At 45.6% G+C, this 27,082-nt stretch overlaps 1 protein-coding gene across 8 annotated transcripts in view; it reads left to right on the top strand.

The window, feature by feature from the left end:
* THRB (thyroid hormone receptor beta) overlaps positions 1–27,082 on the top strand; it is a 432,236-nt gene that overhangs the window by 327,983 nt on the left and 77,171 nt on the right. For 7 of the 8 annotated variants that reach the window (XM_055416746.2, XM_055416741.2, XM_055416748.2 and 4 more), the window contains one exon: positions 24,868–25,122. The exons of the other annotated variant lie outside the window; for it this stretch is intronic. In XM_055416746.2, the coding sequence (XP_055272721.1) occupies positions 24,868–25,122 (255 nt within the window). The remainder of the gene's footprint in view (positions 1–24,867; positions 25,123–27,082) is intronic. 8 annotated transcript variants of the gene reach the window in all.

Below are 27,082 nucleotides of genomic sequence, written 5' to 3'. Positions count from 1 at the left end.
GTAAAGGAAAAATGTATTTCCTGTTCAGCAACCCCTGTACTGCCACCCAGAAGCCCCCTTTACAATATTTGTCTTCTCCTAGACCCCCACACCTGGCCCTCTCTCCCCACCCCACCCCACTGTCGCCAGCATCACCATCTCCCCTCAGCATCCACCATCCTGACAAACTCATCTCTGCTCCCTCGAGCCCCCCGTAACCAGGAACTGCCCACAGCTCTCCACTCAGCTTCTGCTGATGGGCACAAGTGTCAACCCTAACCTGACAGAGTCCTGTTCTTTCAGGACGGATCTTCCTCCCTGTTCTCCCAAAGTTCTTCAAAAGAACTGAACGTCGTTTTTTCCCAGCAGTAAGTTAGCCCCTAATGAACACGTGATGTATTTTTGTTTGAAATGAGCCAAGAGTTACTTTTCTATGCCACCCCCAGCTGGCAGTCCCAGGCTCGTGTTTTATCCCTCTTGGCTTTTAAGTCATGGCCATCTTGACGTTCTTGCTCTGGAATTTTCTGTGCTGTAGAAGGGAAACTAGTGTGGACGTCCAGCTGTCCAGCCTGTGGGATGCAGGCGCATCTGTCGTGGTGCAGATGCTGAGCTGAGAGTCATCCCTCCAGCCCTCACCCTTCATACATCAGCAGGCAAAGGCAAGCACAGTGAAGTCACCTGCCCGAGGTCACTGTGGCAGACAGTTGAGTGTTTGGACACTCTGCTCCCAAATCGTGGTAAACTGTGGGTTAAATGACTATAGTTACCAAGTCTCTATTTTTTTTTCTTTTCAATGTATTTCCATTACCTTTCCATCACCATTGCCTTCTTCCTTTCTTTCTTTTTGTCTGTGCCATGCCACATGTGGAATCTCAATTCCCTGACCCGGGATAGAAACTGAGCACTCTGCACTGAAAGCTCAGAGTCTTTAAAAAAAAAATTATTTTAATTGGAGGCTAGTTACTTTACAATACTGTAGTGGTTTTTGCCATACATTGTCATGAATCAGCCATGGGTGTACATGTGTCCCCCCATCCTGAACCCCCTCCCGCCGCCCTCCCTACCCCATCCCTCTGGGTTGTCCCAGAGCACCGGCTTGGAGTGCTCTGCCTCATGCATTGAACTTGGACTGCTCATCTGTTTCACATGTGGTAATATACATGTTTTGATGCTATTCTCTCAGACCATCCCACCCTCGCCCTCTCCCACAGAGTCCAAAAGTCTGTTCTTTACATCTGTGTCTCTTTTGTTGTCTTGCGTGTAGGGTCATTGTTCCCATCTTTCTAAATCCCATATATATGTGCTAATACGCTGTACTGGTGGTTTTCTTTCTGACTTACTTCACTGCGTATAATAGGCTCCAGTTTCATCCAGCTCATTCAGTTCAGTTCAGTCGCTCAGTCGTGTCTGACTCTTTGCGACCCCATGAACCGCAGCACGCCAGGCCTCCCAGTCCATCACCAACTCCTGAAGTCCACCCAAACCCATGTGCATTGAGTTGGTTGATGCTATCCAACCATCTCATTCTCTGTCGTCCCCTTCTCCTCCTGCCCTCAACCTTTCCCAGCATCAGGGACTTTTCAGATGAGTCAGCTCTTCCCATCAGGTGACCAAAGTATTGGAGTTTCAGCTTCAGCATCAGTCCTTCCAATGTATATTCAGGACTGATCTCCTTTAGGATGGACTGGTTGGATCTCCTTGCAGTCCAAGGGACTCTCAAGAGTCTTCTCCAACACCACAGTTCATCATCAATTCTTCGGTGCTCAGCTTTCTTTTTAGTCCAACTCTCACATCCATACATGACCACTGGAAAAACCATAGCCTTGACTAGATGGACAATTGTTGACAAAGTAATGTCTCTGCTTTTCAATATGCTATATAGGTTGGTCATAACTTTCCTTCCAAGGAGTAAGCGTCTTTTAATTTCATGGCTGCAATCACCGTATGCAGTGATTTTGGAGCCCAGAAAAATAAAGTCAGCCACTGTTTCTACTGTTTCCCGATCTATTTGCCATGAAGTGATGGGACTGAACGCCATGACCTTAGTTTTCTGAATGTTGAGCTTTAAGCCAATGTTTTCACTCTCCTCTTTCACTTTCATCAAGAGGCTTTTTAGTTCTTCTTCACTTTCTGCCATAAGGGTGGTGACATCTGCATAACTGAGGTTATTGATATTTCTCCCAGCAATCTTGATTCCAGCCTGTGCTTCCTCCAGCCCAGCGTTCCTCATGATGCATATAAGTTATATAAGCAGGGTGACAATATACAGCCTTGACGTACTCCTTTTCCTATTTAAAACCAGTCTGTTGTTCCATGTCCAGTTCTAACTGTTGCTTCCTGACCTGCATACAGGTTTCTCAAGAGGCAGGTCAGGTGGTCTGGTACGCCCATCTCTTTCAGAATTTTCCACAGCTTATTTTGATCCACACAGTCAAAGGCTGTGGCATAGTCAATAAAGCAGAAATAGATCTTTTTCTGGAACTCTCTTTCTTTTTTGATGATCTAGTGGATGTTGGCAATTTGATCTCTGGTTCTTCTGCCTTTTCTAAAACCAGCTTGAACATCTGGAATTTCACAGTTCATGTATTGCTGAAGCCTGGCTTGGAGAATTTTAAGCATGACTTTACTAGTGTGTGAGATGAGTGCAATTGTGTGGTAGTTTGAGCATTCTTTGGCATTGCCTTTCTTTGGGATTGGAATGAAAACAGACCTTTCCCAGTCCTGTGGGCACTGCTGAGTTTTCCAAATTTGCTGGCATATTGAGTGCAGCACTTTCACAGCATCATCTTTCAGGATTTGAAATAGCTCAACTGGAATTCCATCACCTCCACTAGCTTTGTTCATAGTGATGCTTCCTAAGGCCCATTTGACTTCACATTCCAGGATGTCTGGCTCTAGGTCAGTCACACCATTGTGATTATCTGGGCCATGAAAATCTTTTTTGCACAGTTCTGAATATTCTTGACACCTCTTCTTAAAATCTTCTGCTTCTGAAAGGTCCATAGCATTTCTGTCCTTTATTGAGCCCATCTTTGCATGAAATGTTCCCTTGGTATCTCTAATTTTTTTGAAGAGATCTCTAGTGTTTCCCATTCTATTGTTTTCCTCTATTTCTTTGCATTGATCACTGAGGAAGCCTTTCTTATCTCTCCTTGCTATTCTTTGGAACTCTGCATTCAAATGGGTATATCTTTCCTCTTCTCCTTTGCTTTTCACTTCCCTTCTTTTCACAGCTATTTGTAAGGCCTCCTCAGACAACCATTTTGCTTTTTTCCATTTCTTTTTCTTGGGGATGGTCTTGATTCCTGTCTCCTGTACAATGTCTCGAACCTCCATCCACAGTTCATCAGGCACTCTGCCCAACTCATTAGAATGGGCTCAAATGGGGTTCTTTTTAATAGCTGAGTAATATTCCATTGTGTGTATATACCACAACTTCCTTATCCATTCTTCTGTTGATGGACATCTAGGTTGCTTCCATGTGCTAGCTGTTGTAAACAGTTCTGTGATGAACATTGGAGTACATGTGTCTTGAAAGCACAGTCTTAACCACTGGACTGCCGTGGAAGTCCCACCATTGCTTTCTAAGTATATCTTTAAAATGCTGCCATGCAGAGAATTACTTTAAAAGACATTTTTCTCACCATATAACCTTTTAGAAGTCCAATCTTACAGAACTTTTGATTGCCCACTATTTTCTTTTTGGAATTTAGTTCAGTTCAGTTCAGTTGCTCAGTCGTGTCCGACTCTCCGCGACCCCATGAATCACAGCACGCCAGGCCTCCCTGTCCATCACCAACTCCCGGAGTTCACTCAAACTCATGTCCATCGAGTCGGTGATGCCATCCAGCCACCTCATTCTCTGTCATCCCCGTCTCCTCCTACCCCCAATCGCTCCCAGCATCAGAGTCTTTTCCAATGAGTCAACTCTTTGCATGAGGTGGCCAAAGTATTGGAGTTTCAGCTTTAGCATAAGTCCTTCCAATGAACACCCAGGATTGATCTCCTCTAGAATGGACTGGTTGGATCTCCTTGCAGTACAAGGGACTCTCAAGAGTCTTCTCCAGCACCACAGTTCAAAAGCATCAATTCTTCGGCGATCAGCTTTCTTCACAGTCCAACTCTCACATCCATACATGACCATGGGAAAAACCATAGCCTTGACTAGACGGACCTTGGTTGGCAAAGTAATGTCTCTGCTTTTTAATATGCTATCTAGGCTGGTCATAACTTTCCTTCCAAGGAGTAAGCGTCTTTTAATTTCATGGCTGCAATCAGCATCTGCAGTGATTTTGGAGCCCAAAAAATAAAGTCTGACACTGTTTCCCCATCTATTTCCCATGAAGTGATGGGACCAGATGCCATGATCTTTGTTTTCTGAATGTTGAGCTTCAAGCCAACCTTTTCACTCTCCTCTTTTACTTTCATCAAGAGGCCTTTGAGTTCCTCTTCACTTTCTGCCATAAGGGTGGTGTCATCTGCATATCTGAGGTTATTGATATTTCTCCCGGCAATCTTGATTCCCCCTTGTGCTTCTTCCAGCCCAGCGTTCCTCATGATGTACTCTGCATAGAAGTTAAATAAGCAGGGTGACAATATACAACCTTGACGTACTCCTTTTCCTATTTGGAACCAGTCTGTTGTTCCATGCCCAGTTCTAACTGTTGCTTCCTGAACTGCATACAGGTTTCTCAAGGGGCAGGTCAGGTGGTCTGGTATTCCCATCTCTTTCAGAATTAATTTGTGGAGAAACAAAAAAGAAGGTAATAGTGGGGTTTCCATTGCACTGGAGTGAAGCAAAAGTGCTAGTCACTCAATCGTCCAATTCTGTGACCCCCCTGGACTGTAGCCCACCAGGCTCCTCTGTCCATGAGATTCTCCAAGCAAGAATACTGGAATGGGTTGCCGTGCCCTACTCCAGGAGATCTTCCTGACCCAGGGATCAAATCCAGGTCTCCTGCATTGCAGGTGGATTCTTTACCATCTAAACTCCCAGGGTTACTGAGGTCTGATTTTCTTTTTCTTAACTGAAGTTCTTACTCTTTATCATGCTAAGATGTGTGTATATAATGAGTTTCCACAGAAGCTGGATTAAGCAGAGTCCCCTCTTTGGTGAAGGACAGATAGCCTTGTTCTGCTCAGATCTGCATGCACATTCCAGCCCCCCTGGGAACTTTGTAAGATCTCGATGCTCATGGCACTCCCAGACCAACCTAATCAGACTGTCTAGGTGTGGACCCGAGATCCAGTGTTCTTTTAAAACTGTCCAGGTGCTTCTAAAGCATAACTCAGTCCAAGAACCTCATTCTGGACACAGTGGCTCTCAGCTCAGGCTGCCCACCCTAGTCACCTATTTGAAAATACCAATGCCCACACTCTGCCTGAGAGAGTCCAGCCCACTGGGTCTGGAGTGGAGCCTCTGGCATCTTTGTGTGTTTTTTTTAACTCCTCTAGTGATTGTAACGCACATTGAAATATTAAGAAAAGAAGAGGTGTTCTCAAACTTGGTGGTGGGGTATCAGAATCATTGGAGATTTTGGTTATAAAAAAAGGCAAAGCCAGCTCCATTCCTGCGGGTTAGGTAATGACAAGGACCTGGGCCTCTGGGTTCCTTACTGGCTCTTCAAGTGATTCTAATATACATGAAGGAAGCTTAGCAACCACCCATCTAGCAGGGTGTGTTCTTTTTCCATATCAGATGTCTTTGGGGAAATGCTTTCTTTCATTGTAACATTTGTAACATTATGGTGTTTCCTCTGAGGACCTAAAATATCTAAAAGACATCTAAAACATCACCATTAATGTAGGTTTCCAGGCTTCCCAGGTGGCTCAGTGGTAAAGAATCCTCCTGCCAATGCAGGAGACACCAGTTAAGTCCCTGGGTCAGGAAGATCCCCTGGAGAAGGAAGTGGCAACCCACTCCAGTATTCTGGCCTGGGAAGTCCCATGGACAGAGGAGCCTGGTGGGCTATAGTGTGTGCGGTAGCAAAAGAGTCAGACACAACTTAGCAAGTGAACAGCAACCTAGGGTGAACAGGGCCAAACTGAGACGTGAGCAGTGGTGCGCGACTCACGCTCACCCAGGAATGACAAGCCCGCTGTGTCTGCAGTCGCATCTGATCGGTGGACTGCAGCCTCTCATTTGCCTCAAAGGCCCATCAGGGCAGGAGTCCCTCCAGATCACACGGTCATCAAGTCCTTCAGGAATGGACTTCAAGGGCAGCGTTTTTCATTTCAGGAATGGAGCAGCTGCAAGGAAACTTCCTTCTCTGCCCTACCAGTTCTTGCAAATGATCAGCTCAAGCACTGAGCTCCAAAGGTCACCCCCTGCTTCTTTAATGAGTAGGTTGAGTTGTTTGAAACGTTTAGTTATGGAGTTCCCCCGCCCCAAGAGAGTTTTCTTCCATAGACTTTTTGCAACCCCCTGAACTGTTCCTCAGAACCTGCCAGGTTCGTCTGTCCATGGAATTCTCCAGAAACCAGAATACAGGAGTAGGGTGCCTTTCCCTTCTCCAGGATGTATATTAAATGACGACCATTTTAGGCCTCAAGAGAATGTGGCTGTCTGGGGGCAGTCCCCACGGCAGTATGGTTCTGGACTGCGCCTTTGACTCACTTGTTGTTTAGTCTTTAAGTCGTGTCCAGCTCTTTGGTGACCCCATGGACTGTAGCCCGCCAGGTGACAAGGATTTCCCAGGCAAGAATGATGGAGAGGGCTGCCATTTCCTTCCTTTCTGCCAAGACCCTCTTGCTAATCCTTAACCTTCTACCTCCCTTAAGCCCTGTGTCTTTAAGCATTTTATCTGCCAAATTGCATTTTCCTTTGATCCCAACCCAGGGATTGAACCTGGGTCTCCTCCATTGGTAGATGGCTTCTTTACCACTCAGCCATTAGGGAAGCCCTAAGGAGCTTTTAAAACTCCTGATGACTTTTCCAGTAGTCAAGTATGGATATAAGAGTTGGACTATACAGAAAGCTGAGCACTGAAGAATTGATGCTTTTGAACTGTGGTGTTGGAGAAGACTCTTGAGAGTCCCTTGGACTGCAAGGAGATCCAACCAGTCTATCCTAAAGGAGATTAATCCTCAGTATTCATTGGAAGGACTGATGCTGAAGCTGAAACTAAAATACTTTGGCCACCGGATGTGAACTGACTTGTTTGGAAAGACCCTGATGCTGGGAAAGATTGAAGGTGGGAGGAGAAGGGGATGACAGAGGACGAGATGGTTGGATGGCATCACCAACTCGATGGACATGAGTTAAGCTCCGGGAGTTAGTGAAGGACAGGGAGGCCTGGCATGCTGCAGTCCATGGGGTGGCAAAGAATCAATCGGACATGACTGAGCAACTGAACTGACTGCCTGATGCTGAAAATGCTGAACTTTTCTCAAAAAAGGTGGTGAGGATGGCGCGGATGGAGGCAAATCCTCTAACACAGGGTGAGACCTTTGGGACTCAACTGAGACTAGTCATCCTCAGGCTATAACTGGCCCAGGTAGGCGCTCAACATTAGAGACAGTCCGTTTAATGGTGAGAAGTGGCCCATAGAATTACTGCACCACAGTGGAACAAAACAGATGTAAATGAATGTTTGTAGGTTTTTAAACACAGGTGAGCTTACATTTTCGCAGCTTTGCTTGGCTCAGTCCCATAATTCCTGCCTTCTCTTTAGGGTCCCATTCAAATTCCACTTCCTGTTTAGGATTTCCTGGAAGAACTTTCTGTACCAAGTGAGAGCCAAGAAATACCTTTGTTAGTCTTTATTATTTTATGGAAAGATATATTGAATGAAGGAGTCACCTAAACATAACATATGAAGCAAACAATTCTTGCAAAAGGAAGTAGGTAATTTTTAATACAATCTCTTCCTTTCTGCAATCCCTGATAAAATAAGCATCTAAAAACACTGGTTGGCAGTATCAATATTTCATTTTCAATGGGCATGTGTTCCTATGCCAGCAAGACAAAGGTCCGTACTGCACGCATGTTCCTGGATGGCTGCCCTCCCCAGGAGGTGGGACAGAGCAGAACATAGTCACACAAAGGGGCAGAAAATGGGAGGAGACGCTCATCCCCCTGCAGCTGCCAGTATGTTTAACGATGCACTGGTTTCCCATGTTAGACTGCATTCTCTCCGTGCAGTGTCGAAACGTGGTTCCCACTTTTCTGCCAAGACTCTCTTGTTAATCCATAACCTTCTACCCCCCTTGAACTCTGTGCTTTAAAGCATTTTTATCCACCAAATTGCATGTTCTTTTTGGGGGGTGGCAGGGTGGGGAGGCAGCAAATGGGATAGTAGTTCCCTGACCAGGGATTGAACCTGTACCCCCTATACTGGGAACATGAAGTCTTAACCACTGAGCCCCCAGAGAAGTCCCAATCTGCATTTTCTAAGTAACAGAATTCATTGCCTATTTTTAGTCACTGAAAACATACATAATCCGATATTTCTGATGAGCAGGATGAAATGACCAATATTTCCATACAACATATAGAAAAAAAATTTATTTTTCCAAAACCAGATGACTTAAGGGTTTTCATGAAAGTGGTATAAGCTGCCTCATATTATTTTATAGTTTCCCTTGGGCCTTATTCAAACTTTTCAAATTGATCTTAGTTTGCCCAATACTACTTTTATGAACCTCAGGTTAAGGGCCATTCAGAATGATAAAATTCTGAATGTTCTGTACTCCAATTTTCTCAACTCTAAGTAGGAATTATGCCCCTATATTATTCAACTAAATAGAACTGTAAATGAAGCCATCAGAATACCAATTACTGCTGGCACCACCTTTAATCAAAAAAGTCTTTCAGCTTTATTATAAAATCATTCTTCAAAGATTACATCTATGCAAATGAATATAAAATAGCCTATCATACTCAGTAATGCATAATGAAAATATTCATGAGAATTTCAATCATTTGATGCTGTGCTCCAAATTATATCAAGAAATCATTGGCATAAATCAGAACATTCATAAATTCTTTGAGTTTTTTTCCCAACAAAAAAAATTCTAATTAAATTTAACCTTAGAGCATCTAAGAGATTAGATTCTAGGCATATAAATGTAACTAAGAAATAATCCATACCTTTGAGGGGTTCACAGTATCAAGAGATAACTGTCTGAACACCTGTGCCACAGTACACATTTGTCATCCTCGAAAAAGACTTACAGAGGTTTAGATTTAGAAGGAAGTTAAAGACCATCGGACATAACACCCTGAAACTACAGGTGGAGAAACTAAGCCCAAGAACCAAACTGATGGGCTTCTGCCCGGGCAGCAGGGTACCACTCAGATGCTTTGATGGTTCCCACACGCAATTCTTCATAACTCTCTTTAAGCTTCCATTGGCTTGTTGCATTTGTCAAGAATTGAATGATATCATAGGCCAGAAAGCCATTTGCAATCCTAAAAGGCCTATTAGTAAAACAGTGCTCTCAGCTGTAGCCTGGCGAACCATAAAATCTCAGTGACTTCATAAGAGAATTTCATATCTGACTCATGTTAAACCCGGGGGCTTCCCATGTGGCGCTAGTGGTAAAGAATGCGCCTGCCAATGCCAGCGATCCCTGGGTCAAGAAAACCCCCTGGAGGAGGGCCTGGCAGCTCACTCCAGTATTCTTGCCTGGAGAATCCCATGGACAGAGAAACCTGGTGGGTTACAGCCCATGGGGTCACAGAGAGTCAGACACGACTGAAGTGACTTAGTGTGCACGCATGTTTAACCTAATGCCATGTATTCTTGGTTGGTAGGTAATGTGGGTGTGGTCCTCTGGGGGACCCAGACTCCTTTCTTCCATCCTTGCTGACCTCTAGGACGTCAGCATTTTCTCTTTTCAACTGGAGAAGGGAGAAAAGAAAGTGAAAAGATACATGGAGTTGTTTTAAACGCCCAGCTGGGTGGTCAGTGTTTTCATTCATTCCATTGCCTAGAACGCAGCCACACGGAAGTGCAGTCCAGCTACTTCCCAGGAAGCAGTGAGGCGCAGATTCAGATACGCATCTGGGTCACAAAGGGCTGTGCACATGCAAGGGAATATTCCGGAAGTCAGCGAGGTCAGCAAGGACTTGGTCTTCATATTGAAGTCATCTTTTTCTTCAGAAATGCGTTAGAGTCCTCTGCACCTCCCCTAGTAGGGTCAGCCTCTCCAGACAGGGCTAGGATGATCTGTTTTGCCCACCTGTTCTAGTTACATCGTATAGTGGAAAGAACATTGGAGTCATATGTCCTTGGGTCCAAATCCCCAGTTTGCCACTTATTGAAAGTGAAAGTCGCTCAGTCGTGTCCAACTCTTTGCAACCCCATGGACTATATAGTCCATAGACTTCTCCAGGCCAGAATACTGGAGTGGGGAGCCATTCCCTTCTCCAGGGGATCTTCTCAACCCAGGGATCTAACCCAGGTCTCCTGCATTGCAGGTGGATTCTTTACCAGCTGAGCCACCAGGGAAGACCATTGCCACTTATTAACCCTGTGAATTTGAGCAGGTTGCTTAAGCTCTTGGAGTCTTGCTTTCCTTATTGTCAAATAGGGGCAGAAAGAATCTAGATAAATCAACCAGCATTTATGGAGGTGGTGCTCTGTGACAGGTTCTGTGGTCTGTAGCGAAACAGCAGAGATCTAAAAAATAAAAAACAAAAGAAGGCACATAGTGCTATGTACACAGCCATTGTCCCTGGCGGGCACTCAGTACACACATTGCCCAGTCTCCCCTCACCATGCTCTACTGCACGCTCTACAGCTTTGATATGACTGTTTTTTTTTCTTTCTGTCCCTATGCATCTAAGACAGGAAAACAGGTTTGTCCCTAGAAATTCCAGACTGAATAAATCAGTGACTAACGATGCATCTGAGAGATGAAAAGGTCCTGTGGAGGATGTTTTCCTGTGGTTTGGAACTGAATTGATGAGGTGACAATTCTAGGAGGTATATTGAAGTTGCTGCTGCTGCTGCTAAGTCACTTCAGTCGTGTCCGACTCTGTGTGACCCCATAGATGGAAGCCCACCAGGCTCCCCCGTCCCTGGGATTCTCCAGGCAAGAACACTGGAGTGGGTTGCCATTTCCTTCTCCAATGTGTGAAAGTGGAAAGTGAAAAGTGAAAGTGAAGTCGCTCAGTCGTGTCCGACCCTTAGCGACCCCACGGACTGCAGCCTACCAGGCTCCTCCATCCATGGGATTTTCTAGGCAATAGTACTGGAGTGGCTTGCCATTGCCTTCTCCCCATATTGAAGTTACAAGGGCTTAAAACAGAATGATTTGAGCTACCAAGTCCTTGTTCAATTCCAGCAAGAGTAAACAAAAAACATGAAAGCAGCAAGCCCTCCCAAGGCTAGTGGTCTTTACTTCACAAAGTATCCTTTACAAACCAGAGAAGGAGCGTCTCAGAGGCAGTGAGTGGGTCCCTCCCACTTGCTAACAGATCAGGAAGAGCATCAGAGCCCCTCAACCGCACCCAAGAGAGGGGAGGTCGCAGCTCTTTCCCGAGACACCCCTTCCCCGGGGAACACTCACTTCTGGTTCTCCTTGCTCCCCTCTCTCTGGCTCTTGTTTTATCGCTTGTTTGCTGGAAAACCTGCCTGATTTTTTCCTCCCTTGCTTCTTTCTTTTCATGAATCTCTCTTTTATTTCTCTTTGTTTGCTCTTATGTTTTTCTTTCAAATGTAGAAGAGGCTCAAAGGGAGGAAGGGGGCAGGTAAACAATGGAGACACTGTCTCCAGACCAGGAATGTCTATACCATCAACTCCAGTTTGCTCTGCACCAGCCATTCCTCACGCCCCAAACCACATGGACACTGCTGACCCCATACAACGCAGCAGGGGCGTTGAGGACACCTCTGGTTGTGGCCCTGGGGACCCAGTGCGGCTCTTCAGCTGTGACATTGGGCACGTGTCCTTCCCTTTAATACTCAGTTTCCTCCTCTGTGAAATGGGCATGACTATTATTCATCTCAGTACGAAGGTAAAGGTTGAAAGAAACAGCACGCTTAGCACCAAAACTGGAACACTGGGAGCACAAGTGCTGAACGACAGATGCCATCGCCGGGACGTCCCTGGTGGTCCAGTGGCTAAGGCTCCGAGCTCCCAATGCAGGAGACCCCAGTCCCATCCCTGGCCGGGGAATTAGATCCCACGTGCCACAGCTAAGAGTTCAAATGCCACGATTAAAGAACCCGGATGTACAACGAAGATCGAAGACCCCATGTGCTGTAGCCAAGAGCCAGTACAGCCAAGTAAATACACAGATATTATTCAAATAAACACCGTTAGTGCCACCGCCCACCGCCATCCCCCTCATATCTCCAGGCCGCATGCACTGCCCCCCCCAGGAAAGCTGAAGGGGACAAATGCAGTGACCTGGTCACTTGCTCAAGCACATTTGCTGAATCCCATAACCAAATGCCATCCAGCTTTCCCCCACAGTGCATTTTACAGTCCAGGAAGTAAAATGGGTGTGACTCAGAAATGTGTCTTCCAGCCCTCCTGGAAAGACCAGGCCTGGTCCTGAGAACTGCCCGTTTGCTTTATTTTTTTATTATTTATTTTTCTTTCTTTCTTTCTTTGGCTGCACCAGCTGTTAGTCGTGGCACATGGGAGCTTCAGTCTTTGTGGCAGCGTGCCAGCTCTTAGCAGTATCGTATGGGATCTTAGTTCCCGGACCAGGGCTGGAACCTGGGCCTGCTATGTTGGCAGCACAGAGTCTTAGCTACCCATTCATTTTAAATATCCCTTCAGGATGTCTGTGAACGAAGACATCACTGAAAATCTATTACTAACGCTTCTAGAATGCTTCTGCCACTGACTGCCCCCATAACAGGCTTCCCAGGCGGCACTATTGGTAAGGAGCCCACCTGCCAATGCAGGAGACGTAAGAGGCTCAGATTCAGTCCCCGGGTCAGGAAGGTCCCCTGGAGGAGGGCATGACAACGCACTCCAGTGTTCCGGTCTGGAGAATCCCACGGACGAGGAGCCCGGTGGGCTACAGTCCATGGGGTTTTAAAGAGCTGGACACGACTGAAGCTTTTCCGCATGCGTGTATGCATGCCTCCGTAACACACCCAACTCTGTTGTTCCCTCTTCTCTAGCCAAGGATTTCTTACCCAGTTCCTTCTCTTGGAAGAACTCTTAGGAGGTTGCTTCATCAGGATGAGGGCTGCCTGCCTTCACCCAGCTTCACCCTAGATGGCCTTGGTGCTCCCTGTGTCACGTGGGAGGCTCCACACAGAACTTGGCGTCAGAAGTCAGCACACTCATGGAAGGTCAGCCTTGGTTTTGCTTGTGACTGTCCAAATGACCTTGATCATGGGACTTCCCTGGTGGCCCAGAGGTTAGGACTCCATGCTTCCAATTCAGGGGCACAGGTTCAATCCTTGGTTGGGGAACTAAGATCCCACATGCCCTGGTGAGGCAAAAAACAAAACAAAAAACTCTGACCTTGACCAACCAAGGCCACCTTCTTGGACTCCCATTTCCCTTCCGATATATGAAGTGTTCAAACTAATGTGAGCCCAAAGGACCCTTTACCCACCGCTGTTCCTTGAATTTTACTATTCAGTGCCCATAAGCTGAGAACCAGTTGAGCTAATTTGCCTCTGAAATTTGGTATGGAATAGTGCTACCCACCAACCTACCATATATGTCCCCTTGATGATGGTCAGAGGGACAAAGAATCCAGAGAGTAGATGGGAGTGACTCTACTCCAAGGTTTGCCCAGGGAGAAGCACTTCTGTCTGGCACCATCACACACTTTGCAGACAGAAGGGCAAAACGTTCAATTTCTGAGCCTCAAAATGAGAAGAAATGACTCTGAGACTCCTCCCCACTGCTAATTATTTTACTCAGGCTGTGTCTGCTTTGCTGGCTTTCAATAAAAACCTACACAGCCTGCCATCCAAATATAGACCCACAGCGTCCAGAGAAGAAACAGCAAGGGACTTATGGTAGCAAAGGCCCCTCAAATAACCAACAAACGGGCCCTAATCATATCAAACCCACAAGTCAACATTAGAGATGAAGAGAAAGCAAATGAATTTTGTTTGGGGTACAGGAAGGTTTTTAATAGGGTTTCTTCTCTTGATGAAAAGCAATTGTGATCAATACCAAGAACAAATTGCTTGTAAAAAAGTACTCAGGGAATTCCCTGACGGTCCAGTGGTTAGGACTCCATTCCTGCTTTCACTGCCAGGGTCTTGCATTTGAACCCTGGTTGGAGAACTAAGATCCCACAAGCTCTGTGGCACAGCCAAAAAAAAAAAAAGTTAAAAAATGAGTAGCCATGGCTATATCCCAGTGGAACCACATCACAGATTTGTTTATGACTTTAAAAGGTGAGTGATGCTTTGTAAATCTCATCTCACCCACCTACTAAAAATAAGCGCCTGCGTTATTAAGGCCTCCTGGCTAACATGTCCCAGACTGGAGCTGAATTTACACTAAATCCATGAGTCACTCAAAATACAGCTGTTCCTGCTCGTGCTGGCTCCATCAGTCATTCATACCTTCGTGCAGATTAATCCGGTCGGACCTTCCCCCGGAAGGCACTCACACTGGGGGAGCAAATGGTAGGAGGTGTGGTGGAAGAACGCCAGGGCCCTGCTCGGGCCAGAGGAGCAGCATTTGGAGCCAGAGGCCGTGAGAACCTCACTCACCTGACAGATTTGCAGGCAGGTTTCTCAATCTCGGCACCAGTGGCTCGAGGGTATGGATGATCCTTTGCTGTGGAGGGCTAACCTGGGCCTGTAAAATGTTCAGCATAATCCCTGGCCTGTCTCCAAAACATTACCAACTGTCTCCAGGTAGACAAAGTCCCAGGTGTAGACTGCCAGCCTAAGTGCAGCCCTGTAGGTACTCAGGCAGCTTCAGTCCGTGTCTCTTTGTGAGTCAGTGTACGGATCCACTGAGTGACCCTCACGTGGAGGTAACCTGCAGAACCGGATGTTTCTGCTCGAGCGTCTTCCTCACTGGGGTGGTTTCTTCCTCCCCACCTTTTCTCATCTTTCCAGGCAAATGGACCCCTAGAGTTGAGGCAGTTGTAGGCAAGGCAGCCCCAGGAAGTGAGCTGCCCCTCTGGCTTGGGAGAGCAAGTTTGGTCATTGTTTGATACCTTCCACTTCACTTGCCATCATGTCTCAAGTAAATCCACGAGAATATTCAAGGGAGCATGCCCTCTCTGGTCAGAGAGCACGCTGGCTCTGCCATCTTGGTGACTCAGCTTCTGCTGCAGAAGCTGTCAGCTCTGGACGTGTGCCCAACACATGGGCTGATTCCCAACAGCACAGCGGTTCTTCTTCTTTTGGTTACTATTCGGTCAGAAGATATCTCAGGCCAGACTTTCAGAGAGCCAGAAATATTCATATCTCAAGTATTTATTATTCCATATTCAAAATCAGACAAGCGTGTTCATTTGGACATCATGTCCTTTCTACATTTCTAAAGAAATACACTCTTGAATTCCATTTTTAAAAAATTTTTGTTGAAGCATAGTTGCTTTCCAATGTTGGCTTAGTTTCTACTGTACAGCAAAGGGAATCAGCTGTGTGTATATATATATCCCCTCTTTTTTTTGGATTCCCTTCCCATTTAGGTCACCACAGAGCATTGAGGAGAGTCCCCTGTGCTATATGGTCGGTTCTCACTAGTTAGCTGTCTTATAAGTAGTGTCTATAATGTACTTATGTCCAGACCAATGAGGAGAGACTTGGCTTCCTGAAGCCAGGTTTCCTGAGCAAATAGATGAACCTCTCTCAAAGCACTGTTTATGCTAAGAGATGGTCCACTGTCATTCCCTAGGATTTTCCATTTGTCATCAGGCCACACTTGGCCCATCAGAGGAAGATTCCAGGCACAGCACTGCCCTTTAACTAGTTGTTAAATGACTGGGCAAATGTTTTTCTTCTCTGGGGTACCACTGTGTCACCTGCAGAAAGTAGCCTCGGTCGTAGGGGAGATGAGAAGAGCTCCCCATTTACTGTCTGTGACTTTCGACAGTATCTTTAATTCTCTGGGCCAAAGTTTCCTCATCTCTGAAATGAAGTGAATGACAGCATCTCGTTCACGGCATCGTTCTAATGAGCAAATGCAACCCTAGATGCACCATGCCTGGCGCGCAAGAGACCTTTATAAGGGTTCCCTCTCAATATCCTAAACTCCAAATCAGTTATCCTGTTGCCAGTTCTAAACTATTAGATGGCCTTTTCACCTTTGAGATGGGCAGCTAGGACAAATGTCAGTACTTCCTTACCTTGATTGGTTGTTTTTGTCTTCCAAGTTTTGTGGCCACTCGGTACAAACATAAACATTTGCCCTTTGAAAAGCTCATTGGCAGCCGGTGTGAGAATTAGAAGCATTCCCTGCACTGCTGTCTTGTGTTTGGTAAGTTTACTGGAAGACAAGAGTTTTAATTAGAGAAACTGCTCCTAATTTTGAGGTATCGCGTGGAAATTGGAAACAGTGTTTGAGACTGAGCAATACATCCTTGTTGTATACCAAAACATGAATGTTTTCAATTTAGATCATGGGATGAAAAATCAGAAGACCCACCCCAGCACTTCCCTCGTCTGGGTGACGTTGAGCAGGGTCGTGACCTCTCTGAGCTTTAGTTTCTTATTTCAAACCTATAATTCTGCATTTCAGTCCACAGAATTCAGTTCTCCAGCCTGAGACGGTCACCTGAGTCATTTGGTGGTGGCTTCCCGTAACAGGCAGAGGTGTGGCAGGGTCAGCTAGACCTCTTTGGGTTTGCTTCCTGACTCTATTGCTTATCGTGACCTTCAGCTTGTTGCTAAACCGCTCTGTGCTCCAGTTCCCTCATCTGAAAACTGAGGGTAATATTTCCGCCTCATAGAATTATTGTGAAGATTAAATTTTACGTTTAATCACGGAATGGGTGCTTGGCATCTCGTAAGCCTACATTCAATGTTACCTATTGCTTTTATTATCTTGTTGGATGTCTCTAGAGAGGAAGTCCTACAAAAGATGAAATTATAATCAGAAATCTTTGTGTTTGGGTTTTTCCACCTCATGAACCACACTGACCAACTAACCATTTAGGAAACAGAGACATTAAAAGCTTGTCCCTTTGCTTTCCCTGACCTTTGGTTGCTGTTCAGTCGCTCGGTTGTGTCCAACTCTTTGCCACCCCATGGACTGCAGCACACCAGGCCCCTCTGTCCCCAGCTGTCTCCCAGAGTTTGTTCAGATTCATGTCCATTGAGTTGGTCATGCTATCTAACCATCTTATTCTCTGCTGCACCATTCTCCCGCCTTCAATCCTTCACAGCATCAGGGTCTTTTCCAATGAGTCATCTCTTCACATCAGGTGGCCAAAGTATTAGAGCTTCAGCTTCAGTATTATTCCATCCAATGAATATTCAGGGTTGATTTCCTTTACGATGGACTGGTTTGATCTCCTTGTAGTTCAAGGAACTCTCAAGAGTCTTCTCCAACACCACAATTCAAAAGTATCAATTCTTCGGTGCTCAGTCTTATATATATATATATATATATGTGTGTGTGTGTATGTATGTGTGTGTGATTCCCTGGTAGCTGAGTGGTAGAGAATCCATCTGCCAATGCAACAGATGCAGGAGACACAGATTCAATCCCTGGGTCAGGAAGATCCCGTGGAGAATGTAATGGCAACCCACTCCAGTATTCTTGCCTGGAAAATCCCATGGAGGGAGGAGCCTAGCGGGCTACAGTCCATGGGGTTTCGAAGAGTCAGACACGGCTGAGCACATACACAGCAGTGTGTCTGTGTGTGTGTGTATGTGTGTGTGTGTGTATTCCTTGACCTGCAATTCATCAAATACAACTTTCCCCTCTGATTCCCAGATAGGAAAATCATGCCTCTCTGTAGTAAATATTAAATCCTACCCAGGTTTACACTGGGTGACTACACTTTTAACCAATCCTATCTACTCTCCATGGAGACCGTGCACTGGAGCACACTGTCTTAAACCTCAGTGTGCGTGTGACTCCCACGCGGATCTGGTTAAAATGCAGATTCTGCTGCTTCACTTCTGAGGCCAGCATCCGTGTTTCTACCAAGCTCAGGGTGAGGCTGATATTGTGAGTCCTCAGACCACACGCGAGTCACAAGGTCTTAGATGTATGTTTACAAGCCATCTGTGGACGGAGGAGGCCGGGGACAGCCTGGCCCTGGCTAGGGGCAGGCAGCTGGAGACCGGCAGGCCTACAGGCACCTCCCTAGCCCCAGCTTCACCAGCTGTTTCGGTTTTTGTTTGGCCACAGCACACCGAATCTTTGCTCATGGTAGGCACACTCTTAGTTGTAGTCTTTGGATCTAGTCCCCCTATCAGGGCTTTAACCCAGGCCCCCTGCATAGGCAGTGTAGAGTCTTAGCCACTGGACCACCAGGGGAGCCCCTCACCAGCTCTGTTTTGAGTAATTGAAAAGTTTAAGGGAAACGCCGAAAGGTATGAAAAAGACAGTAGAAATCACACCGCCTCTTGATTTTCCTGAACTCTTGAAACACTGTAGAGCAGGCTAAACCAGATCATCATCCAGAAGACAGGCAGGTCGAAAACAATTTAATTCTCCCTCAGTGTCTGCTGTTGGACCAGAGCCGTGAGTGGCTGATGCTAAGCCAGATTCTCCAGAGGAAACATTAGAGACCACACAAGGCAATGTGGTTTTGATGTGGTTAGTGGTGTCCCGAGGGCCTGGAAACACCCCCAAGTGCCTGCCTTCTCCCCTTCCCTGAGGAAGCTTGCCTGCCGTCATTACCGAGGGTAAGGAAGATGGGGGTGACTTCCCGGCCCGCTCTTCCTGAACTAAAGGGAAAACCCAGCTTCTCCAGACTGAAGCGCCTCATCCGTAAATGAAGGGACTATCCTCCTTACTTATGTGCGCAAAACAGTATCTGGAAAATGATCGTGAGATTCTATGAAAACCCAGAGGAAGGGACCTCCGTCAGCCTGAATGTTACTGTGTTTCATCCATACCAAGGAATATTCTTGTCCAGTTTGTCCATCTCTGAGTGTGATTCATTAACAGAATGTATGTGGTTTGCTGCCGTGCAATGGCTCCTTTGAAGTGTGATGTATAAAGTTGTTCGGATTTACCCGAGTCATATTTTGTCTTTTTACTTACTAAATCTCAAAATTTGTTCTTTACCCACAAATTATGCCCCCGTCCTAGTTTCCAAAGTTAGAAAAGATGCACACGCATTTCCTCCTTTTGAAAAATGTATTTCAAGTTCGGGAACCAAAAACGAGGCCAGAGTTACAGATGACCTAATGTTTTTTTCAAAACTGTGGGTTCAGACTGGCAACAAGAATAAATGTTATGATCTGAACTTTCACAGAGGAGAAACTTAATCCTGACAACAAACATCTGTTCCCTTTTCTGTGCATTTGTGGCTCTTTAATGGGAATGTTTCTGCCACAGCTGTAGCCTCTTTAATATCCTAAATGGAATCTCTGTGGCCTTTAAAATAATTACCTCAATGTTGGAGTCATCTGATCTGAGGATTCTCTGATTAAATCCAGTATGAATTATGGAAATCCAGTGACCCTTCCCAGGGGAAGATTCCATTGTGTTCTCTGGAAAGCCCTTTTCCAGCCTTTGGGGCCTGTGGTCGGTGTTCCAGCAGTCAGCTTGTCCCCGTGTGGGTCATTCTTAGACATAGCTCGTGACCCTGCTCCCTGCCTCATTTCCATGCAGCGACTCTCCAAGTGGAGTTTCCACCAAGCTCTTTGAACACACGTTATTTTGTTGTTTGGTCTTTAACTTTGTTTCTGGCTAAACTTTAAAAGACACGAATGTGCATTTCGTTTAAAGGTTCTAAATACACACTCACAAAAAACGTTAATGGCTTTAAGTTACCAGGAGATGAGCATTGAGTTCTGTTTCAGAATAATTATTGTGCTTTCCACAGCTACGCTGATTGTTTTCCGTGAAGATAGTGACTTCCTAATGGAATAGGTAGGGAAACTGGAGAAGTGAGAACAGCTGGGTAAGGAAAAGGTTTGTTTCTCTCTCAGCAGTTTCCTGGTCTCGCTCCCTTAATGGACTGAGAACCACTGCCAGAGAAACGAGAGGAAAACCTCTGAGATAAAAAACCTAAATTCACCTGCACGCGCAGGCAGAGAGGCTGGGCTCAACAAGAGGGAAAACCAATAGGCAGGTGCTCAGGGAAAGAAGGCCAAAACCACACAGCGATGGAAGGCAGCCTCTCTGAACAAGGAAGCTGATTTTGCATGACTTTGCCCACACGACAACTCTTCTGAGGATGCGTTTCAAATAACTAGATGATGGCTGAGCAGGGTCCTTCGGCGATCTTGTTTATAAAGTTTCCAGGAGTAAAAGCTGGGAGATGAATTGTGAACATCAACAAGTGACTGGGAACATTGAGCAAGGCAATAAACATAGTGTATAAAGAACTTTCAAGGTCGTCATCAAATGCTGGCTATTAATAGGTCAATGGCAATTCATCAAACTAAGGCAACCAATGAGACCATATCAGTTAACAGTACAGAAGATATGAAGCAGCAGATGAAGTGCTTCTCTGGATTTTAGTTTCCCCGTCAATCAGGCGGTAGAACAGTGTGTACTTCTGGGATGTTCATGAAGGTAAATCAAAGTGGTTAGTTCTATATACCTGGTCCGTAGTCAATGTTCAGCGAAACATGAGTCTCCTATTCTACGTGACTCCACAAATAAAAGTCAGTGGATGCGTATATAGTCTGAGAATTCCATAAGGCTAAAACTTAGGGTTGGAATAAAAAATGTGAGCAGAAATCAGAGACCTTAGTGGCCTCGTGCTTTAAATGATAATTCTGCACACTCGCTGGGTGTGCAAAGCGTATTATATATACATCCCCTGAATACAGAATATGGTTGGGGGTCTCAGTGCCTTGTGTTGATGGCCTTTTAATGCAAACTCAACACTCATAATTTGTGCCATGAAACCCCAGCCTGCTCAGCAGCCCCTTACTGAGCACTCTGGAATACCTCTGTTTCCCTTGCCTTAGCACTTTTCTGTGATATCAGCTCGCTTTTGTGTCCTGAAATACTTACATATTTTCATATAATTCTTTTTTTGGATGGACACATTTATTTTCTATTATCTTTAATGAAATTTCCAGAGATAGGATGTAGGTAGTTCTGTGGGATTTATGTTTGTTTCTTTTTGGAAAAGAACCCTTTAAGGTCAGTTCTGGGTCATTTGAGCCCTTAGAATTATGGTCATCTAACACAAATGCAATCATTCAAATCTAAATGCCCTGAGACACACAGGTCAATGTGTGTCTGCTTATTTTCGTTGCAGTTCACATGCCCCCTCTAGTTTTTATTTTCTTTGATTCTACTTATTTATCAATTTGCCTCATAACTGCCCAATTAAATTAATTATCTTGATGCCTAGAATATGAAATATTAAAAGCCAGATGTTAACTGAGATCCATTTAGGAGCTCATACTTCAGGAACTATAAGACTTTATCATTGCCAGAGTCTCCCTTTAAAAATGTGTTTCCACCACTATGCACATCTGTGTTCCAGGTAATCCTCCGAAGGACAGGTTTTTGAGTGAATGTGTATTTCCATCCATTCCTGCAATCTACAAGATCTAATGCTTTGAGCAGTAGATCCCAAAACAATTGATGAGTATTTTAATTATAATGCAAGTTTAGTCCAAGGCGTGTAAAACATTCAAGTCTGAGAAGGAAACTGCACCTTTATCTGAAATCTTCCAATAATTTGTTTTCTTACCTTAGATTTTCTTAACCCTGTGGATCTCAAACTCTGCTGGGTATCAGAACCTTCTGGAAAACTTGGTAAATATCCAAATTCCCAGGCCCCATCCTATCTCAATAAGCTTGGTCTCATTGGTTTGAGTTTAGGGGGAACCAAAGGCATAGAAATAGCAGGAATCCTTGTTGCTAAGCAAACATGGAAGTAACACAGTGCACAGCACCCACAGTCAGCTGAGGTGAAGAAGCCTGGGGTGGTGTCTCATCCCTCCTTGGGAATGGAATAGGAATTATATTTGCCCTCTTCATCTTGGGAACTAAAATCCCACATGCTGCCTAGCACAGCCAAAAAATTTTGGGCTTCCCAGGTGGCGCAGTGGTAAAGAACCCGCCTGCCAGCGCAGGAGACATGAGAGACTCAGGTTCGATCCCTGGGTCGGGAAGATCCCCTGGAGGAAGGCATGGCAGCCCACTCCAGTATTCTTGTCTGGAGAATCCCAAGGACAGAGGCGCCTGGCAGACTACAGTCCATGGGGTGGCAAAGAGTCAGACACAATTGAGTGGCTAACACTTTATGTTCATCTTGGAAAGGTAACCGAGAACCCTCCTTAAATAAATCCTTCTTGAGCTTTTCTGTGACCCAGCCAGGACTTCTCATCCCAGCAGTCCCCCAGCCAAAAAACCTGCCAACTGAGCAACAGAATATCACTATCATGAGTGTAATTGCAGACCGTAATCATGAGCCTGGACACGGCTCCAATGAATGGAACTCTTTTCCCAAACCACCTTCTTTTCTTAGGAAAATGGAAGGCAATCTTATTCCTTGTCTCAGCCTCAAAATAACGTCTCTCGCTTGTAAGAAATCCCCACTCTTGTTGGTCCAGGGGATGTGCTGGGCAAGCTTTAATGGGCCGTGCTATGAAGAAGAACGCCCCCTTGGTGAGCTCTCTTCCAGCGTCTCCCATCCACGTGTATCGACTAGTTCCCTTCACTGGGGAGCACTCTCTACCCATTAGGCTGTATTTCTTAATTTCTGGGCGGTCAAGGGAATTAATACCACATTTTAAGAACTTCTGCAGAAAAATCAAATGTTGGAGGCTCTACAAAAGCACTGTAATAACTTTAACATTACTTACAAAGGAACATTGCACAATGTAATTTACTGAGGATTTAGAGTCCGTGACGATTGAGTAGACATCCTAGAAACACACATGGGTGAGAACGCGTCTCACATCAGTAGAGACAGAATGAAACTCCTTTTGCAGAGTTAATCCTTGCATTCAGTGACTTTATATTCAGCTCATGAAAACGTCAAACCTTCATGGATACTAGGTCCTTGAAAGAATTCTGCATAGCTATGTTTCATCTGAAATGCCATACAATCTCTCAAAATCCTAATCCTTTGTTTTCTTTTCATGGGAAGTGAGAATAAGTGCCCATAACTGCACCAGCCGTAGCTGGCATGGTGGAGTCCTGACCTGTAGGATTCACCATGCATTGATTGAATAATGTCACCTAAACTAAGGAGAACAAGCCCACCCCTCACACAATGCCGAGCACAGATCTGAGCACAGAGTGAATTTTCAGGGCTCTTCTCTGAATAAGATCAAATGTTACATCCCAAGCATTGTATAATTTTTTTTAAGGGGATCATTTCTTACTGGCCAAGTGAGGGTGTTTCAAGCTGCAGTATTTCCACTTACTGTGACAGAGAAATTGACTGTTGGTTATTACTGCCTTGCTGTGATTTTGTCCGCAGTCTTCTCCTGTACTAGAAATGAAGTGGATGGGAGTGAGGACTTCCTCGAGGTGGTCCCAAGACCAGGAATGGTAAACACAGCTTCCAAAGGGGACTGGGAGCAGATGACACCTTTAGGGAAACCACCCTAACCAACATCTCTGAAGACATCTAGCAGCTTTACAGAGGGGGCTGGTGAAAACCGAAAGCAGGTTTAACTCTTGCATTAAGCAGTTTAAAATTTATCTTAAATGTCTGAAAAGCAGCTTTCAATTCCCAGTACTGCGCATAGATCAGGGCGGACCTGTCTCTCCAATATGGATATCTACCGTCCTTTGGTCATTTCAGCATAAAAGAAAATTCACTTATCAGTCAATCTTTCCATCACTGTCTCTAATCACTTAAAAGTAGAGCTCTATTTGTGTTTTTTCCTATTTCGACAGACAGAATTTCTGGAAGTATGGGTGACCAGATGGATTATGCTTTTTAATCTGACTGCATCTACAAATCATCTATATTAGCTTACTCTTTTTACTCTCTTCCTTATATCCGTGTTCAGAAAAGATAGTCAAGGAGGTAAAATTTGCCCCCAGGGAAAGTTGGTGTGAGAACATTTTCCTTATATTACCCAGTTGTTTCCCTTTCTCTCGAGGGCAGACCTTCAAGCCCCTCGAAACTGAGTAGAGAAAAGCACATCACACACAGGAAGCGTTAACTGCCTGTATCTCAGCGCAAGAGAGCCGGGCTTTTCTTTCTGTCATCAGAGCTCTTAATTCGCCCCACAACTAAAGCACAGGCTGCTGACCTCCTTTTGTCTCATCTCGCCTGTTCGGGAAGACATGGAAACCACTGACACAGTTTCCCTTGCAAGACCCAGCCCCTTATGCCAGCCTGTTGGGGGTGGAAGGTGCCAAGCAGCCCGAGTTGTCACTCTCATGTAGCCACGTGGCATGTCCCTCTCAGGGAACAGGGTGCCCCTCAGGTCAGTCGGTGATAACACCCAAGTCAAACAAGGCCGCATCCTGGACGTTGTGTGTCCCGAGGATCTGAAAAGTGTCCACGACCAACCCTGACCCTCGAGACCTCACATGGTCATCTAAGCAGTGTCATCAATCGGTGCCCATTTGCTCCCAAGCCACTGCCATCGGGAGCGGGGCTGGCGAGAGGGCGGCCTTTCAGTGGAGAAGCCGATGTCTTTCTAGGCACTAAAAATCGGGGGAAACGCGTTGATTCCTCGGCAGGCAGTCCAGCGCCGGGGGCTCCGCGCCCGAGGCCGCCCCCGGTGCGTCTTATCGCCGCTGTCGGGTGGAAGGGTCCGGGAGCGCGGCCAGCCCCCACGAGCCCGGGCAGCGCCTGCCTTCCAGACCTCTTCCTCTCGGCCCCGTCGTGACAGTGCCAACAGCCCCGTCATGTCGTGTTTTTCAACCCTCCAGAAAATGGCCTTCCAGCCTGGGACAAGCCGAAGCCTTGTCCAGACGGCGAGCCGGAGTGGAAGCTCGTGGGAATGTCTGAAGCCTGCCTGCATCGGAAAAGCCACCCGGAGCGGCGCGGGCCCCTGAAACATGAGCAGTCGCCCCTCATCCAGGCCTCCTGGACGAGCTCCATATTCCATCTGGACCACGATGACGTGAGCGATCAGAGCGCGCCCAGCGCCCAGACCTTCCAGACGGAGGAGAAGAAATGCAAAGGTAACCAGATGTTTGTGAGCCCCGGGCTGCCACGAGGAAAAGGCGTCTCTGTTGTGACTGTGCTCGGTCTCCCCTGAGCGCAGGTACGCTGTCCACGTGCTTTCCGGCAGCTCCCTTCCAAAGGGCCGTTACCTTTCTATGAAGCATAAAAGAAGTGGGTTTCGGAGGAGGGCAGTTAATTTCAGCTTTCTGCTGGGGCCACTCGGGGAAGAAGACATTTTTCTTTCTCTAATGAGCAGGAGGGTTGTTAGTTTTGGCTTCGGTTCTGGTTTTGAAGCTGAGCAGAAACAGACACTGCCAGCATTACATAACCACTTGCTTTGAAGTGTGTGTGTGTGTGTACGCGCGCGCGTGTGTGTACATGACTTTTCCCAGTTGTGCCAGTAGCTAATAGGATCTCCAAATCTACCTTTAACCTAAATAGACAGTTCGTGTTCAAAAGAGAGGTTCGAAGTTGTTTTCTTTGACTCATTAAGTCCTGTGTCATCAACCTGAAAGGCGAGATTATGGTGTTATGGGGTTGTCACCTCATAAAAAAATGTTAAACTGGCCTAAGTTTCTGATTGCATTAGATTTAACTGGTCTTTACCTCAGGTCGCCTCCGCCCCGACAGATGTCTTTGTGTTGATCGCTTTATGGTCTTAGGGCTTCCCAAAATCTTTGCTTCTTAAATCAGTTTGTGTCTTTAAATGTCCAAGTTCATGTGACCCTCCACCTTTTTTCAATTTAGCATTTAAAAAAAAATAAAGTCTTTTTCCATTTTCTTTGAGGACTTTAATTCATGATCAAGTTCTTAGGTGAAAGTATGTTGATTTACAATATTGTGTTAGCGTGATAAAATTTCAAACGGTGTGTTTGAAAATCTGCCCATCACATATCAAGATATATTAATGAAAGTTTGTAAAGAGCCCTAAATATGAGCCATATAGGACCTTTGCAAACTGTTCTAAATTGAGCATAAACAAATGATTCTGTCATCCTTCTCAAAAAACTGCTGGTCCTTTAACTTTTTTGAAAACTTGAAAAGCTTCTTGGAAGCACCAGTTGACCTGGGAAGCTGGGTGTGCAGATTGTCTCAAATGAAAACAGGATTATCTAAACAAATAATAAAATAGTGGTATGAGCTCTCATTTGAATGCAGTCCAAACCATCCATGTTCTCTTGGGGAGGATCTGTGTTTGAACTCTCATCTTTATTACTTAGGAGACTGAGAAATTGAAAGGGATATTTAGAAAAGAGCAAAATAAGTTTTTCCAAAGGAGTCGGGATATAGAACAGGTGTGTGTGTGTGTGTGTGTGTGTGTGTGTGCGCGCGCACGTGCACATTTGTTTGAAATACAATCGAGAGTTAATCTTAAACTCTGTAACCATATCGTAGCTTCAAATTTTAGGAGCTGGCATCAAAAACACGTCAGTCCTTGGTTTACAGTGAAATGCCTTGGTTTTCAGGGAACTGCAGTACCCTCATAATCTAAGGACCCACAAACTAAATTTGATTTATTCCTGATTGGTGCCCATATTTGTTCCCTCATTCATGGATCCGTCTCTGTCATTTGTGAGAAATCTTGGCCTTGCACATCTAGAGTTTTTGACAGCTGTACACTTTCCAGTTTATTGGTAAACCTTGAGAGAAAACTGAAAGAGTTTCTGTTTGGTTTCCAAGACCCTACTGCTTGTAAATACAGTGATTAAGTTCGCGGATTTTTGAGTCTACCGTATTTGGGCTAGACTCTCACCCTTTCCACTATCCATCCTTGAGCAAAGCTGTGTGATTGCTGACAGAATTGAATTAGATAACGTGTCGCTATTGAAGCACTTGGCACAGCACCCCTCATCATGGTCTCTGAGCGTCAGTGTCATCCTTGCTGTGAGCACTCTTACTGGCTCAGCATCTTTAAATCACACAGGCCCCCTGGGCCGCGCTCTGGTGGGGGAAGGAGGAGACCAGGATATTTGGGGT

Source organism: Moschus berezovskii, chromosome 26 (assembly GCF_049115385.1).
Source record: "Moschus berezovskii isolate FMDL1 chromosome 26, NW_MosBer_1.0, whole genome shotgun sequence".
Taxonomy (NCBI): Eukaryota; Metazoa; Chordata; class Mammalia; order Artiodactyla; family Moschidae; genus Moschus; species Moschus berezovskii.
The sequence above is the reverse complement of the archived record's forward strand: the minus strand, read 5'-3'. Positions and strand labels throughout refer to the sequence as shown.